Genomic DNA, 16,849 nt, shown 5'->3' on the forward strand with positions numbered 1-16,849 from the left:
AATACTGTTTTGAAAAATATATTTAAAATGTATTTTTTCTGTCCATAACAAGGCCTGGATGTTATAATTTTTTATATTATTATTGCGCCACTTTCGCCTGAGCGCTTCATTGTCATTACTTGCAGTAACATGGTGATCCATCGGGCGGCACTGCTGCGTATTAAATGCTCAGAAAAGACGATGAAAAAAGATACAGGAAGTTGCCACCGTGCTGCAGGCGCGGACAGTTATCGGACAGGGTCATACACGGACGTATATACTGTACATGGAATATAAGTTCATGGGCGCAGAGAGTTTCAGAATAAAATGTATCAAGTCACTCCCTCGTTATACGACAAAAAGATGTATTCGTAATTATTGGCACCAGATGGCCCAGTTTAACGCTAGAGACAATCTGTTTGAAGGCTTTTAGGAAATAACCGTCAGCTAAGCGTTAAAGTAATTTACAGATATTCTAATCGGAGTAATGCTGGCGCCTCTCCTGTTCCAACAAAAATAAACTCCGAATGTTTTGCAATGTTTATTTAACAAACAGAAGGACAGAGACGTCTGCGGCGATTCCTACCTAGAACAGGAAAATGGGTGCGTTCAAGTACAATCAAGGAAGACGTAGTATTGTCACAGCCACCTGAACTTTTTTGAAATGGCTTTAGAAATATATTTTTGAACAGAGGGCCGATGAAGTATTACAACGTAATACCGCGGAACTGTCCATTTTTTTTAGGAGCGAGAAAAACGACTTACCTCTTTTCTATCGACGGGGAACGATTGCGAATCTCTCCGTTCTGTTTTTATGCGATCATGTGAAGGCACCACCACAGTACCACGTGAGCGGCAGAAGTCGAGTTTGTCGTGATATTTGCTTTTTAAATTAAAAATAAAAATAATTTAATGCATAAAAATGATTCATGAATTGACAACATGTCTTCATAGTCATTGTAGTGTACTAATGCATTGCAATACATTAAGAGCTGCTTCTAGTATACGAATAACTATAGTTTATTTCCTGAAGTTATTTAAAAAAAAAAAAAAACAGCTTTGAGAGAGTTTACTGATCATTGATATTGATCGTATTTAGGCACTGCTTCTGGTTGACTTCCACTTTTTCAGGATGTGCTCAGCCGCATCCAGAGTATCATCACGCTGTTGGGAATGAATAAATACAGAAACTAATAATAGTTTACAAATTGTAATATGTATACGTATGGTTCCAAATATGTTGTTTGTTGGTGTCTGTCATTTACCTTGAAGAAGCAAAATCGAATATACTTGTCAAAGGCCGAAGTGGAATCCTCACGAGCAAACGCTGTCACGGGAATGCCCAACAGTTTCTACAGAAAATGTGGGTTGGTTAAGAAGTTGGTTCGTTAGTTTGCTAGTTGTTGGCTTTGTTGTTTGTGGTTACTTTTTTTTGATTGGTTGCCCATTTGTTGGCTTGCCTGTTTGTTTACTTGGTGGTCGGTTGGTTCGTCAGTCAGTTGTTTATTTTGTAATTTTGGTATTTAGTTGGCTTGTCAGGTGGTAGGTGAGTTGACTGTATGCTATTGTCAGATGGCTACTTAGTTGGCTAGTTATTTTAATTACTTAGTAGTTCGATAAAAAGAGCCTGCCATCCGCTCTTATTCCTGAGGTAAGTCGTGTTGATACATGGTGACGTATCAGCCCGAGGTGATAGACAATGTAATGCTCGTGACACCACACGGGACAGCTAAGTTGTTGTGTCAGTGGATCACGTCAGCTCACTTCACCTTTTCTTGAATCATCCATTTTGCAAACTTGTAGTCGTAGGATTTATCCTTGCCATCGTTGCCATGTGGCAGGTCTTTAGCTAGAAAGATGAAGTGCGTCTTGATCAGCTGCGCATTGAGCAACCGAAGATTGCGACCTGTGCTTGGTCTTCATATCGGTCTGGTGAGAACTCACAGAGCGCTGACACGTCTGCCATTATGAAGAAACCTCCCTCGGGAATGACGGGCGACAACCCGGCCGTCTGTAGCATGGCTGCCATGCGGTCCCGCTTCCCCTGCAGTTCGTTGGCCATGGCCTTGAAGAAGCACTCGGGCTGTCCCATCAGCTCGTAATAGCGCAGTAGCGGTTCCGCCAGTGCCTCCTGCGGGGAAACGTGATGTCACAGTGCCATTTATCTCCGGTTACCGTTCGAGATGCTTGCCTGCAATGGGGTGGGGCAGCTGACCAACACGTGCTGTATGACGGTCTCGAGATGCTTGATCAGGTGTTCTGGTCCGATGGACCAACCGAGCTAGGTTGGGGGACAGTTACAGGAGAGCAACCTCACTGGACACTAATTACTGAATCACACGAGGTTTCGGATTTGATGACTTTGAGCTGTGCGGGATTAGAGGTGGCAATATCTCACCCTCCATCCGGTGATGCTGAAGGTCTTCCCAGCGCTGCCAATGGTGATGGTTCGATCCCACATCCCTGGAAAAGTGGCTGCAAAGATGCCAATATTTTCTGTCAATTAGCTTTTGCTCGTTAGTAGTAGCTACCATCACACCATTCTTTCATGTTTTTTTTTTCAATTTCAATATGTTAGCAATTTATTTGGAATAATCCATATAATTAAGATTAAGCAATAATTTAATAAAATACATGCACATTTGTAAATGTTTTGAATTTATAAACATCTTTTAACGTTACTACTTCAAAAAAGCAGATTCCAACCTCACGTACCAATTTTATGGTGCTGCTGCCCACGATAGACCATCCACTCATAGACCTCATCGCTGAAGCACAGCGTGTCGTGCTTGATGCACAAGTCGGCGATCATCTGCAGCTCATCTTTGGTGAAGACCTGCAGGAAGAAGGAAAGTCACCTTGTCAGAGGCAGCACCCCGATTTGGTTTTTTTGTCCAACGTGCCTTTCCGATGGGGTTGTGGGGGGTGTTGATGAGGATGGCCTTGGTCTTGGAGTTGAATTTACTGGCCAGCTCCTCTGGGTCCAGGAACCAGTCAGCGCTGGAGGTGGTTTTCTGCCCAGATTTCTGCCACATGGAGAAAAGTGCGTATGAATCCATTTCAACTGTTACTTCAACATTTTGGGAAGTGTCTGATTGCTCTTACAGGTCGAAGAGGTATGAGCACAGGTTTGCCCCCAGCCATGCGGATCATGGGCACGTAACTGTCAAAGAAGGGTTCTATGATGATGACCTCATCGCCCTCCTCCACCAGAGCCTGCATGGCACTGAACAAGGAACCGGAGCTGCCCACCGTTACCAGGATTTCCTTGAGCGGGTCGACGGGGCGCCCGGACACCTTTCCGTAAACCAGAGAGAGTGCCTTCACCAACGATGGGTGCCCCTGAGACGTCAAACAGATGAGACAAGCTAACAGGGACAGCTTTGAATTCTTAGTCTGGCCTTAGACATTAGGAAAAGTGTCGCTGGTGGGTTTATTTTTTCAAGGCCATATCCTGACTTGAAACTCTAGGCTAAAATTCTACTCAAGACTCACAGCCCCCCTGGTGTACTGGTTCATCCAGTTGACGGAGGCGGTCTTCACCAGGGCCTGCGTGATTAGCGATGGCACCTCTGTGTCCGGGAATCCTTGGCCAAGGTCGACCACTCCAGAGTCCATCTGCAACCACGTTTGTGACCTGGGAAAAATATGAATGCGTATTCTTCAACAATAAGTCACAAGTCAACAGAACATCCAAAGCTCCCTTTCCCAGTGGTAGAACCCGTATTCCAATTTCCTCTTTAAAACCTTCACCATGAGTCCATGACCATAGCTTGAGGTTGTCATCATCACCGCACTCACCAGAGGCTCTTCTTCAGTCCTTGGATTCTCCGGGATACTCCGTGTCCGGACGCCAATGATGTGTACAGGCGAGAAAAACTCATTCCGAGAGTTGTCATGCTAAAAGCAGCTTGACAGAATTATACTGGTGGACTTAGACCTCGGTGAGCTGGCGTTCAAGTGAAATCGACTGCACACACCCACCCCATCCGGATATTTGTTTGGAAGTAATGAGATGTATGATGTTTGTAAGGCATCATTTGCAAATTACACATGCAAAGAATTATAAAACATACAAGTACAGTTTATGTTCCCCAACAGTATTGCAGTTCCCCTGAAATTTGAAGCCATTGTTTTATGCCACGTCATGCTACAACAAGGCAGGCAGATCCAAGTGTCCTGGAAAAGATGCAGTATAATGAATAGCATGCGTTTGACATGATACGTATGTTAGCATTAAGCTAACAGACCAAATTATATGATTTGCTGTGCAATTATTAATTCCAATCATTTTGGGAGCTGCTGCCTGTCCGAGCTGACTTTGGTGGAATGGCACACAACACCTCACTTTGGACTAGTCACCAGTCGGATGCACCGAGAGACGACCAGTGGCGCTGAAGCAGGATTCCTGCACCTTAATCAGGTGAATGTACCACTACACCAGGGGTGTCAAACTCATTTTTTTCACGGGCTGCATTGTAGTCATAGCTTCTTTCGGAGGTCCATCATGACTGTCAACCCAAATAAATGTATGAGCACTTCATTATATACAGTGAACGCTACAAAACAAAATGATAAATAACTTGTTTTCAAATCAGACAAATAAAAACTGGTCAAATATTTAAAAAAATATTATTAAAAGTGAAGACAATTTGCTATTCTAGTAATGACACACGAATTTAATGCATAATTTGTCTTTGCGGGCCACATAAAATGATGTGGCGGGCCGTATCTGGCCCCCGGGCCTTGAGTTTGACACTGGTGCACGACACTATTAGTGACGTGTTTCAAGATGGAATGTCTGAAGGGCCACTGCTATGCTACTGTATGCTAATGTAGGAACTCAGAGCAAAAAAAAAAAAATCCTATAAAAAAAATTGCAAACCATATTACACATTAAATAAGCGCTCTAACAGATGGATTAGTTGAAAGATAGGAAATATACGTCGATTAATCCATATTTATTGGAAATTGCATGGGTTAATTCTAATTTAACAGACCGCAATTAGATCCATTAAATAATGAAAAACAATACAGACAAGCATATAAATGACGCATAAACATTAGGGTGATAACCAACGAGATGCAAGTTCACGTTTGAAGAAATACACTCCTCATAGTGGCCAGAGGAAACCTCCACAGTCTCCACCTGCTCGGCCAGGCTCGACTCGGTTCGTCTCGCCTCATGTTTCTCGCGCGGCAGTCCACGCCCCGATCCACGTCCAGCCCGCCTCCGTTCACGGCGCGCACCCACGCCCGACCGGCGCGTGCTCGGCTCGGCTCTGCCCTGCACTACGCCGCCGAACCTCAATAAGACGGCCAGGAAAAAGCATTACAGGACCGGGCACTGCAGAGCACGACGATGACGAGGAGAGCCGACCTAGTTGCCGTTTGAGAGAAAAAAGACGACCCTCAAAAGAAAGGTGACCCAACCCCCAAGGTAACGTTACTTTTTTTTTTTTTTTTTTTTATATATATAATTCGCTGCAGCATCCTCGTTGATAGGGCTCGTTCAATTCAGCCGTTTCCATTCCACGAGTCTGCATGAGTATTTTCATTCTGCACTGCGGTTAGACTGTGTAGTAGGTTTATTTATTTATTTATTTATTCGAACGGGGGGGGGGGGGGGGGGGTTGATACCGCCCCCAAGGACACACTCATTCACATCCACATGTGTACTTTGTCGTAAGAAGTCTGGGTGTGTTCCAAACATGTCTTTTTTTGGATTCATCTGGGATCGGCGACAAATTTCCTGTCAGGAAAGGGATGAGGTGGAGGATGTGTGGCTGGGCTGGCTGACTCATCGGGCAGGAATGGGAATTTTCCTTTAGACAAAGTGGACCTTATTGGCCTCATCACTCTTGTGACCGTCATAACAAGCTAAAATTAGCATAATAGTGTTGCTTGAGTTAGTTGGAAATTCATTGGTTACGGCCCCACTTTATCACCAGAGGGGCCGTTTCTGAACCAAAATAGCCGGCCTGCCTGTCTTCATGCATTTTTCTTGAGTCTTCAAGCCCACCAAATTTCCTCTGAAGTTCAACTCGCTGACTTTTCCAACAATAGCATGTTGGTTTGTTGTTGACGGCACTCCAGGGAGTATCCCATCCTTCTTCGAAGAATCAATAGAAGCATCCTGTGCGAGGCATTCCGTCAGTAATCTGACCTCCTGCCAGCGCTCCGCTTTTCCAACGACTGTCCTCTCTCGTTGCAGGCATCATGATTCCCGTGATGGAATTCCGCCAGTTCTCGGAGCAGCAGCCCGCCTTCCGAGTTCTGAAGCCGTGGTGGGACGTGTTCACGGACTACCTCTCCGTCATTATGCTTATGATCGGTGTGTTTGGATGCACGCTTCAGGTCGGTCTCCTTCGTCCGTGGTTCTCGGCCGCGCTAATTTGCCGCCGCCTTTTTTTTTGTACAACCTGAACGCGGCAGCAAAGGAGCCATTCAGCAGCGGAAAATTACCCCCGCCCAGTCTCCTCTCGTAAACACGAGGCTGCAAATTGTAAATGCTTGACCTTTTTTTTCTGTGTGCCTTTTCTTGTTATTTTAACAGAAACTTGGCAGCGATGAACGTAACAGTACGCCGCGTTTTTACACACTCAGAAAGATAGAGTGTGCAAAGCGGCCCAGCTTTTCTGTGTGTATTGGTCCTTTTCACATGGAAAAGTAGACATGGCATGATCCTGGCTTTGAAGGACCGTTCAAAGCCATAAAACGTGGGGATCAACCCAGTAGAAAAATTTGCGGTTTGAAAAGGAGCTTTCACGGCCAATTTTGATATGGGACTTTGGAGGGAAAAAAAAACAAAAACGGAATGGCGGTTTTGTTTCTATCTCCAAAATAGGCAAATTTCCGCCTCAGGCTGGAAAGAAAAGAAATCTAGACGTTCAACACCATTGTCTTTGCGTTCTTTTGTAGGTCATGCAAGACAAGATCATTTGTCTCCCACACAGAACGGCGTCCCACGACAACACGAGCGAAGTGGCCACCAAGCCTCTGCAGCTCCGCTACAACATCTCGAGCGGGCCCAGAGAAATGAGCGGCCTCAAGACAGACCTGGACCTCCAGCAGTACAGCTTCATCAACCAGATGTGCTACGAGAAGGCCCTGCACTGGTACGCCAAGTACTTCCCTTACTTGGTTCTCATCCACACGCTGGTCTTTATGGTGTGCAGCAACTTCTGGTTCAAGTTCCCAGGCTCCAGCTCCAAAATTGAGCACTTTATCTCCATGTTGGGCAAGTGCTTTGACTCCCCGTGGACCACGCGGGCTCTGTCCGAGGTTTCCGGAGAAAACCCAGAAGAGACAGACCGCAAGAAGAGTGGCGCGATGGTGTCCCCCGAAGGCGGGGAATTGGAGAAGACTCAGTCGCTGCGCTCCATCCCGGAAAAAATTGTGGCGGACAAACCGTCGGCGAGCGCTCTGGATAAAAAGGAGGGCGAGCAGGCGAAGGCGCTTTTTGAAAAGGTGAAGAAGTTCCGCTTGCACGTGGAGGAGGGCGACATCCTCTACATCATGTACGTGCGGCAGACGGTTTTCAAAGTGTTCAAGTTCCTGGTGATTATCATCTACAACAGCTGCCTGGTGGACCAGGTGCGCAACTGCGTCCCCTGCGAGGTGGAGATCCAGGATATGACGGGCTACAAGGACTTTGAGTGCAACCACACCATGGCGCACCTCTTCTCGAAGCTCTCCTACTGCTACCTGTGCCTGGTGGCACTCTACGGCCTGACCAGCCTATACACGTCCTACTGGCTCTTCTACCGTTCCCTGAAGGAGTACTCCTTCGAGTACGTGCGCCAGGAAACGGGCATCAGCGACATCCCCGACGTGAAGAACGACTTTGCCTTCATGCTGCACATGATCGACCAGTACGACCCGCTCTACTCCAAGAGGTTTGCCGTCTTCCTGTCGGAGGTGAGCGAGAACAAGCTGAAGCAGCTCAACCTCAACCACGAGTGGACAGTGGAGAAGCTGCGGCAGCGGCTGCAGGTCAACGCCAACAACCGGCTGGAACTGCAGCTCTTCATGCTGCCCGGCCTGCCCGACACCGTCTTTGAGCTGAGCGAGCTGCAGTCGCTCAAGCTGGAGATCATCAACAACGTTAGCATCCCCGCCTCCGTCTCCAAGCTGGAGAACCTGCAGGAGCTCTCGTTGTATCAGTGCTCCATCAAGCTGCACACGGCGGCCACATCCTTCCTCAAGGAGAACCTCAAGGTGCTCCGCGTCAAGTTCGACGACAGCAGGGAGTTCCCCAGCTGGCTATACGGCCTCCGGACCCTGGAGGAGCTCCACCTCACCGGCTCGCTGTGCCCGGACGCCTCCAGAAACATGATCCTGGAGTCTCTGCGGGAGATGAAGTGCCTCAAGACGCTCTCGCTGAAGAGTAATCTGACCAAGATACCGCAGTCCATTGTGGACGTGTCCAGTCACCTGCAGCGGCTCTACCTGCACAATGACGGCACCAAGCTGGTGATGCTGGGCAACCTGAAGAAGATGACCAACCTGAGCGAGCTGGAGATGGTACGCTGCGACCTGGAGCGCATCCCGCACGCTATCTTCAGCCTGAGCGGCCTGCAGGAGCTGGACCTGAAGGAGAACAACCTGCGCTCCATCGAGGAGATCTTAAGCTTCCAGCACCTGCGCAAGCTCACTTGCCTGAAGCTCTGGTACAACGGCATCATGTACATCCCCGAGCACATCAAGAAGCTGGGCAGTCTGGAGCGCCTCTACTTCAGCCACAACAAGATCGAGATCCTGCCCTCGCACCTCTTCCTGTGCAACAAGCTTCGCTACCTGGACCTGTGCCACAACGACATCCGCTTCATCCCGCCGGAAATCGGCGTCCTGCAGAGCCTGCAGTACTTCTCGGTATCCTGCAACAAGATCGAGAACCTGCCCGATGAGCTTTTCTTCTGCAAAAAGCTCAAGACGCTGAAACTGGGCAAGAACTCTCTGTCTGTCCTCTCGCCAAAGATCTCCTACCTGGCCCAGCTGGTCCACCTGGAGCTGAAGGGGAACCACTTTGAGCTCCTGCCGCAGGAGTTGGGATGCTGCTGGGCACTCAAGCGCAGCGGCCTGGTGGTGGAGGACGCCCTGTTTGAGACTCTGCCGTCGGACATCAGGGACCAGATGAAAGCGGAGTGAAGACGCCTTACTCTTACCGCCGTGCCTGCTGGTTGCCTCCTCCTGTCTTTTGTAGGATCTCACGAGGGTGCATCGGATGTGCACTATTTTTTTACTACGTCTGTTTTCCTGTACCCGTTTTCGTAATTCAGCCCCCGTGGCCAGTTTCACTTAGCAACGTGGAATTTGGTAGCTAGTACATCTATTTTGGTCAGAGCCACAAAAAAAGACTCAAGATCTATAAAGATACAGTAAGTCTGCCGTTTTGATTTGAAGCAGCTATTTTAGGGACATTTAAATCATTTGCCTTCAAAAACCAAACTCATCTCAAATATTTGGCTTGATAGATTGCTGACAAGCAAAGCAATTTGTGTCTGTCCGCCTCAGGTTGGAAAATGGCGGCAAAGATGGATGACTCCCCATAAAACACCAAACGTCAAATTCACATCCTCTGACTGACTAACATTTCTATTTTGTGTCTGATGGAATTCAGTCAGAAGAGAAAAATACCAAAGATGAAATAATACGTAATGCAATACCTCATCTTCTTGTTAAACTACTTTTGACATATTGCTGCAATCCCCTGGAGCTTCGAATCTAGGGCTCCTTGATTTTTACCGCAACTAATTAAAGGCACTGACCTTATTCAATCCTCATTTACATCGATGGTCACTGGTCACAGCATTAGGTACACTTGAATGATGTAAGGTGACCCAAAATAAGACCTGCATTCAAAATTATGAGACAAAAATCTTCACTTTGGTCAGCAAGCTGTCGTTGTCACTGGCGTATAATAAATTTTGTTACCTTGTGTAGCTAAAGGAACATGTATGGCCATGTTAGCAGAGGTAGCAAATCCAGATAAGGAAAGTAATAACCCTGCCACAGTTTGTCAACTTTCTGAACTTGGATTTGACACCTCTGCATGTAAGTAACTATCAAAAATCCAAACAGTATTATTATGTCATAACATGAATTATATATTTTTTAAATTTTCTTCATGTTTGCTTCTGTAACTATGCAGATTTTATTGTACGGGTCCTTGCTAAGATTGTGCGAGTATACTTAAGGTGACTAGAAAGCATTTATGGGTAGATATTTATTTTGTACACATATATTGACAACAAGGGGACATAGCATATTTTACATCCAACCATGCCTTAATTAAAGCCTTGTATATTACACAAAGATTATTTACAAGGTTAAATAAAACTTTGGGAACTTTTTACTTGATTGCTATCATTTCATACACGACTTGGCATCCCTCCATTTTCTATACCACTTGCTCCATTATTACTGTTTTGTGTTTATGCTCTTAGTTGTCCTACCACATTTCTCATGTTTTCTTTTTACGTGCCTTTATTTACAAGATGCTTTGATTTTGTTTTTTTGTAACAGATTTTTTCTAATTTTGTTGTTTGTAGTGTTATGTTCCGCTTTGCACTTGTTGGATGGCCCCTGAATGTAATCTGCCGATCTGGTGCCAGCTGCCGTTGCTTGACACTCCCTTGGGTGCGGCGGGCTTTGGGCGTCACGCGATACGCGGCTTCCACCTGCCGTCCGCAAGCGGAAAGCAGCACAAGAACATCAGCACGGAGGCACGCCATCGCGGTCTTCACTTTCCACACAACCGAGAGTTCACCTCCCAGCCGCCTACCCCCCACCCGCGCCCGGCGGCGGAACAAACCGGACCAGACCATCCGCGGCGAGGCGAAGCAGGACAGCCGGTAGGCGGAAAAGGGGGTGGGGGTAGGGGGGCAGCAGCCGCCCTAAGCCGCTTAGAAGCGGCCCGAGCAGCGCCTTGACCAGGAAGAATGGACGCCTTCGACACGGTGGTTGACCGGCGACCAGCTTCGGTTCTGGTGTAGCAGGAGGACAATAACGCGCGTCGAGCAGACCTCCGCGAAGGTTCGTATTGCTATTTTCTGTCAAATGCAAAATAGTCGCGTGGCGCCTTTGAAGCAGCTAGTTGATTGTTTTTGCGTCTTTTATTTGTTCTAAATACATTGGAGCGAGTACACTGTGTTTTTCAACCCGGCTAATGCGGAAGCGAGCGTGCGGCGTTTAGGGATGACTCGGACATGGGGAAACTTCTTGCTCATTGTCTCCTGAACACGCTGCCACCCAAGAAAATGTGAACATAAAAGTAATTTGTTATATTAGAGACTTATTATACACTCAAAAAACACTTGTTATTGTAGTGCTAGTTATTGAGCTTGCTAGATAGCTTAGTAATATATTAGAACCCAAAAAAAGTACAATACAAAATAAAGAGCAACTTTGACAAGAAATTAAATCTAGGCCAAATCTAATCTTAAATGAAAAATAAATCCTCAAATTAGGATTTTACATGTTGGTATGATCCTGGTAATATATGTAGTCTAATTATGATGCAGTAATTATGTAGTTATGAGTAGTCAAAGAGGCCAATAACTAGTGTGTGGAGCTGATAATTATTTTCAGTGAAAGGGGGAATATTGACGTAAAATCGATATATTCCAAACAGGTTTTTTAAGCCGCGCCGGTATATATGGTGTATTACCGCATAATAAGTGAAACAAACCAGTACAGCAGATGAGTTCAGATGTCATTTCTGATGAACGTCAAGGCCTCCATTTTGTAAAATCTTGTTTGTAAGGCCCCGATGACAGCGCCTTTTTGGAAAAGCACATCTGTGTACAGTATGACAGCTTTATTTACAGACAACAGGCTCAGGCTTGTTAGCATTAGCATGTCCGTGCAGGAGTTGAAGGCGTGTTCAAAGGACAAGATGAGATATTCCTCTATTTGTCCCACACAGGGAAATACCAATATACTACAGTGGCAGAAGTGTGAGCCACTAATTCACCATCATCATTTTCGTTTTTCGGTTTGGTAGGAATGTTCACCCTCACCGAAGTCGCCTCCCTGAACGACATCCAGCCGACTTACCGCATCCTGAAACCATGGTGGGACGTCTTCATGGATTACCTGGGCATCATCATGCTCATGCTGGCCATCTTCGCCGGGACCATGCAGCTGACACGCGACCAGGTGGTCTGTCTGCCTGACTTGGACTCGGACCCCGACAAGCTGGCGCCCCTGCCGACCGAGGCGCCCGACAGGTTGCGGGGTAAGGAGAGCGCCGCGGTGGAGCAAGGGGTGCCCCTGACGCCAGCCCCTGGACAAGCACCGACGCAGCAGCCGCCCCCCGCCGGGATCCGAACCAAGCTGGACTTCCAGCAGTACGTCTTTGTCAATCAGATGTGCTACCACGTGGCCCTTCCGTGGTACTCCAAATACTTTCCTTACCTGGCGCTGATCCACACACTCATCCTGATGGTGAGCAGCAACTTCTGGTTCAAGTATCCTCGCACCAGCTCCAAGATCGAGCACTTTGTGTCCATCCTGGGCAAGTGTTTCGAGTCTCCCTGGACTACCAAGGCGCTCTCGGAGACGGCGTGCGAGGACTCAGAGGAGAACAAGCAGCGTCTGGCGGGGGCCACTTCCCAGCACAAGCACTTCTCCACCAGCAGCGAGGAGGGCAGCCCCAACCAGTCGGCACCCATGCTGAGCAAGTCCGGCGTCACCTTCTCCACCGAGAAGCTGGTGAGCGAGGCGCCCTCCATGACCATCCTCGACAAGAAGGACGGCGAGCAAGCCAAGGCACTCTTCGAGAAGGTCCGCAAGTTCCGCGCCCACGTGGAGGACAGTGACATGATCTACCGCCTGTACGCCCTGCAGACGCTCATCAAGACCGTCAAGTTCATCGTCATCCTGTGCTACACCATGAACTTTGTGACCTCCATCGACTTCTACCACTTGTGTGAGCCAGAAGTCAAACACTTGACCGGATACGGGAAGTTCCACTGCACGCACAACATGGCATTCATGCTGAAGAAGCTGCTGGTGAGCTACATTGCGCTCATTTGCGTCTACGGCGTCATCTGCATCTACACGCTCTTCTGGCTCTTCCGCCGCCCCCTCAAGGAGTACTCCTTCGAGAAGGTGCGCGAGGAGAGCAGCTTCAGCGACATCCCCGACGTGAAGAACGACTTTGCCTTCCTGCTGCACATGGTGGACCAGTACGACCAGCTCTACTCCAAGCGCTTCGGCGTCTTCCTGTCAGAGGTCAGTGAGAACAAACTGAGGGAGATCAGCCTGAACCACGAGTGGACCTTTGAGAAGCTCCGGCAGCATGTGACCCGCAACGCTCAGGAGAAATTGGAGTTGCACCTCTTCATGCTGTCAGGCGTGCCTGACGCCGTGTTTGATCTCACCGACTTGGAGATCCTCAAGCTGGAGCTCATACCCGAGGCCAAGATCACGGCCAAGATCTCGCAGATGATCAACATACAGGAGCTCCATTTTTACCACTGTCCGGCCAAAGTGGAGCAGACGGCATTCATCTTCCTGCGGGACCACCTGCGATGCCTTCACGTCAAGTTCACGGACGTGGCCGAGATCCCCAGCTGGCTGTACCTGCTGAAGAACTTGCAGGAACTCTACCTGGTGGGCAACCTGAACTCGGAGAACAACAAAATGATTGGACTCGAGTCTCTGCGAGACCTGCGGCACCTGAAGGTCTTGCATCTCAAGAGCAACCTCACCAAGATCCCCACCAACATCACAGATCTGTCGCCGCACCTGGTCAAGTTAGTGGTGCACAACGACGGCACCAAGCTCCTGGTGCTCAACAGCCTGAAGAAGATGACCAACCTGTCCGAGTTGGAGCTGCACAACTGTGAGCTAGAGCGAATCCCGCACGCCATCTTCAGCCTCAACAACCTTCAAGAACTGGACCTCAAGTCCAACCTCATCCGGACCATCGAGGAAATCATCAGCTTCCAGCATCTGAAGCGGCTGACGTGCCTCAAGCTCTGGCACAACAAGATCATCTCCATCCCGCTGTCCATCACCCATGTCAAAAACCTCGAGTCGCTCTACCTGTCGCACAACAAGCTGGAGTGTCTGCCCAGCGCCCTCTTCAACCTGCTCAAGCTACGGCACCTAGACGTGAGCCACAACTCCATCGCCGTCGTCCCCCCCGAGGTGGGCTTCCTGCTGAACCTCCAGCACTTTGCAATCACTGGCAACAAGTTGGAGGTAGTCCCCAAGCAGCTCTTCAAGTGCAACAAACTGCGGACGCTGTGCCTCGGCCACAATTGCATCGCCGCCCTGCCGGAGCGGGTTGGGCAGCTGGGGCAGCTGAGCCACCTTGAGCTGAAGAGCAACTGCCTGGACCGTCTCCCGCCGCAGCTGGGTCAATGCCCGTTGCTGCGCCGGGGCTGCCTGCTGGTGGAGGACCACCTCTTTGACTCGCTGCCCGTGGAGGTCAAGGAGAGTCTCAACCAGGAAACTGCCGGCGCTTTCGCAAACGGGTGCAGGTGTCTGACGGACGGGCGATAGCACGTCAGGGCATCCTTTTTGTTTTTTTAGTTTTAATGCTGGGGCAGAGGGGCAAACAAAGTTGTGCCTACAGTTAAATACTGCAAATAGTATTATTTGCCGTAGTAGTATTCTTAAGACCCCTCTGCCCCCTGCCTGTGACCACATCAAAGCCTGTAGTGCATATTTCCTCAATTTTTCCTTCTTTTTTTTTTTTGATACAGCAGCTCACAGACCAAGCAGAACTGGTACCGCTTCTTCACCAGCTAAGGCTTTGTTGACAAGTGGCAACTCTTTACTGGCCCACAGAGGAGGATTCTGTTACATGGGCAGCAACCTCCGATTGGGTGGCACTAGTGCAAGCACTAATGGTGCTCCCCGGGTATTTGCGTTCTGGCTTTGTGGAAAACAAATAAGCATACTCCAAATACACGTCAGTGAAGTCTAGTGCGCTCTGCTGGTTATCGTAGGTACCTGCCAGTGTGGTACAGAAAGGGCCATGAAGACAGTCACAAAAAAGTTGAAGCACTAGAAAAGCCAGGTTGGAAACCACTTGGATGAAAAATCTGTCATCATGTTGTTTGTCCTCATGTTTCTGCATGTAGCAACTTAGCATTAGCGTTACAACAAGGCACGGCAAGATCACCAAAGTCTGAAGACCTCAAGTTATTTAAGTTGAAATTTGTCAAGTCGGTGTTCAACAGTCTTTTGGTTTTTCCAGTAGGAATTTTCTGGCAGGTGCTAAATGTCGCACCCTGTTTCCTTCACGACATTTGGGATGCTTTGGTAGTAGATAAAATGCAACTTGATTTCTCTTAATATTACTTTGTAGATGTAATATTGCAACCTTATTACTCATTTGATCAAGATTAGCCTCCCAGAATTGTATTTTCCACCTATATTAATATTTAAAGTAATCCGATACAATTGAACTGTTCCTCCTGAAATTAATTACTTTTGTAGGTGAGGTTTTTTTTTTAATTATTTTATTCATACTACGTATTTTTCCCCAATTGCAGTATAGTCACTGCTAATACTGAATTGCACTTTTTGTTGTCAATTTGACAAAGATTATTCTTGTCGCTAAATGAGCAGCTCCAAATATTTGAAACTTTGACTGCAGGCCTCCAGCCCAAATTATCAACATCCTGTATGTAATTTTTGAGAAGTTAACCAAAAGTCAGCATTGAACTTTTTGACTTGTTCAGGTGTACCAATTGTTGTACCTTGTGTGTGTCTTTAGTTCTTTTGGCACACACGTCCACATTGAACTAATCTTCACTGTGTCAAGAGCAGGATACCATAAAGACCAAAAGCAAGGGAACAAGAATAACAGTATAGTAAATGTTTTTGTTCAAAGGTGAAAAGGTTTATTTGTGCAAGCTTACACATTCCACTGCGTTCTGTGTGGTCAAACATTGACAAAAAGGACCAAATATCCATCAAAATGATGATTACAAAACAGACCACATTTTGTGTTCTATTATTTTTTTATGTTTTACTTTGATAAACTGCTTGTACCAAGTGTGGCATTTGAATAAATTAGTTCAGCTTGTTAAAAAAAAACGCTGAAAACAAACAAATCTGTTGTATTTCGTATTATTTATTTTAGTAAATGTAATTCCAATGAGATGTTGAGTTTAAAAAAAGGCACCTTAGTGCAAGTCAATTAATTCCCTGTGGACTGCTGCTATCTAGTGGAAGACCGTGGTTACTACAATTTTTAAAAATGACAAACATTTGCTATTGTAAGCCAATATATTGTATATATTATATTATACTGCAGTATTTTTTTGGTCTTCTTTTTACCCAGTAAGTAGTTAGTTTTTTGTTTTTGTTGAAGTAGTCAGTGGTTGAATGTAAAGTTGTCAAATTTCCGTCCAGGAAGTAGAGACCTTACCACAGTTTGGCTTTAGCCACAGGTGCTTCTAATCAACCAGGTAAAGAAACCCCCGACAGATAGCTTGTTGAAAAAAGTCCTTGGCAAGACTCCAGTGATCCCCCTTACCCCCCGCTGGAGGTAAAATCTGCAGTAAATGTTTGATGGAGGCCCTGAATTGGACACCTGCGAAAAGGTTACGCGCGCTCCGGGTGTGAAATAACGTGTCGAAGAAAAACATTCTCGCTGAACGGAGTGACCCGAAAACAAGGGGAGGCAGCCATCTTGCGGACTTGAGTGTTTATACGCGGATGGAAGAGAGATGGCAGCAAAGAATCACTCTTGGAATACAAACACAAGGACGTTCAGCAAGAACCGAGTTGGAGACGGTGTACTGGACTTAAGACTACTTTTCTACTCTCTTGGTGAGTTTGCTTTTTGTGCTAATAGCTAACTACTCGTGTCTTGTGTGCTAATTGGCGCTAACTGCTGTCA

The 16,849-nt window shown here is 47.2% G+C and overlaps 3 protein-coding genes across 5 annotated transcripts; 2 read left to right on the forward strand and 1 right to left on the reverse strand.

Moving 5' to 3' along the window:
* Positions 1-983: 983 nt before the first annotated feature.
* On the reverse strand, positions 984-5,420 carry LOC148388258 (kynurenine--oxoglutarate transaminase 3-like). Of its 2 annotated transcripts, XM_088393152.1 has the most exons (11): positions 3,781-5,420; positions 3,475-3,616; positions 3,085-3,321; positions 2,883-3,005; positions 2,695-2,815; positions 2,378-2,454; positions 2,195-2,260; positions 1,924-2,110; positions 1,749-1,828; positions 1,245-1,331; positions 984-1,143 (listed from the first exon to the last, which is right to left on the reverse strand). In XM_088393152.1, exons 1-11 carry the CDS (start codon positions 3,876-3,878, stop codon positions 1,075-1,077), a joined length of 1,287 nt encoding a protein of 428 aa, XP_088249278.1. In that variant the 5' UTR covers positions 3,879-5,420; the 3' UTR covers positions 984-1,074. The 2 variants fall into 2 exon arrangements, with proteins under 2 accessions (XP_088249278.1, XP_088249279.1); XM_088393153.1 differs by lacking the exon at positions 2,195-2,260 and having other exon boundaries at positions 3,781-5,417.
* Positions 5,100-10,333, forward strand: lrrc8c (leucine rich repeat containing 8 VRAC subunit C). Of its 2 annotated transcripts, none has more exons than XM_088393150.1 (3): positions 5,100-5,419; positions 6,194-6,336; positions 6,901-10,333. In XM_088393150.1, exons 2-3 carry the CDS (start codon positions 6,199-6,201, stop codon positions 9,127-9,129), a joined length of 2,367 nt encoding a protein of 788 aa, XP_088249276.1. In that variant the 5' UTR covers positions 5,100-5,419; positions 6,194-6,198; the 3' UTR covers positions 9,130-10,333. The 2 variants fall into 2 exon arrangements, with proteins under 2 accessions (XP_088249276.1, XP_088249277.1); XM_088393151.1 differs by lacking the exon at positions 5,100-5,419 and adding an exon at positions 5,743-6,117.
* A 268-nt stretch (positions 10,334-10,601) lies between these two features.
* On the forward strand, positions 10,602-16,058 carry lrrc8db (leucine rich repeat containing 8 VRAC subunit Db). Its single transcript, XM_088393148.1, has 2 exons — positions 10,602-11,016; positions 11,987-16,058. Exon 2 carries the CDS (start codon positions 11,989-11,991, stop codon positions 14,494-14,496), a length of 2,508 nt encoding a protein of 835 aa, XP_088249274.1. The 5' UTR covers positions 10,602-11,016; positions 11,987-11,988; the 3' UTR covers positions 14,497-16,058.
* The last annotated feature ends 791 nt before the right edge of the window (positions 16,059-16,849 follow it).

Source organism: Syngnathus floridae, chromosome 13, assembly GCF_059516105.1.
Source record: "Syngnathus floridae isolate MCC-2025c chromosome 13, RoL_Sflo_1.0, whole genome shotgun sequence".
In the NCBI taxonomy this organism is placed as follows: Eukaryota; Metazoa; Chordata; class Actinopteri; order Syngnathiformes; family Syngnathidae; genus Syngnathus; species Syngnathus floridae.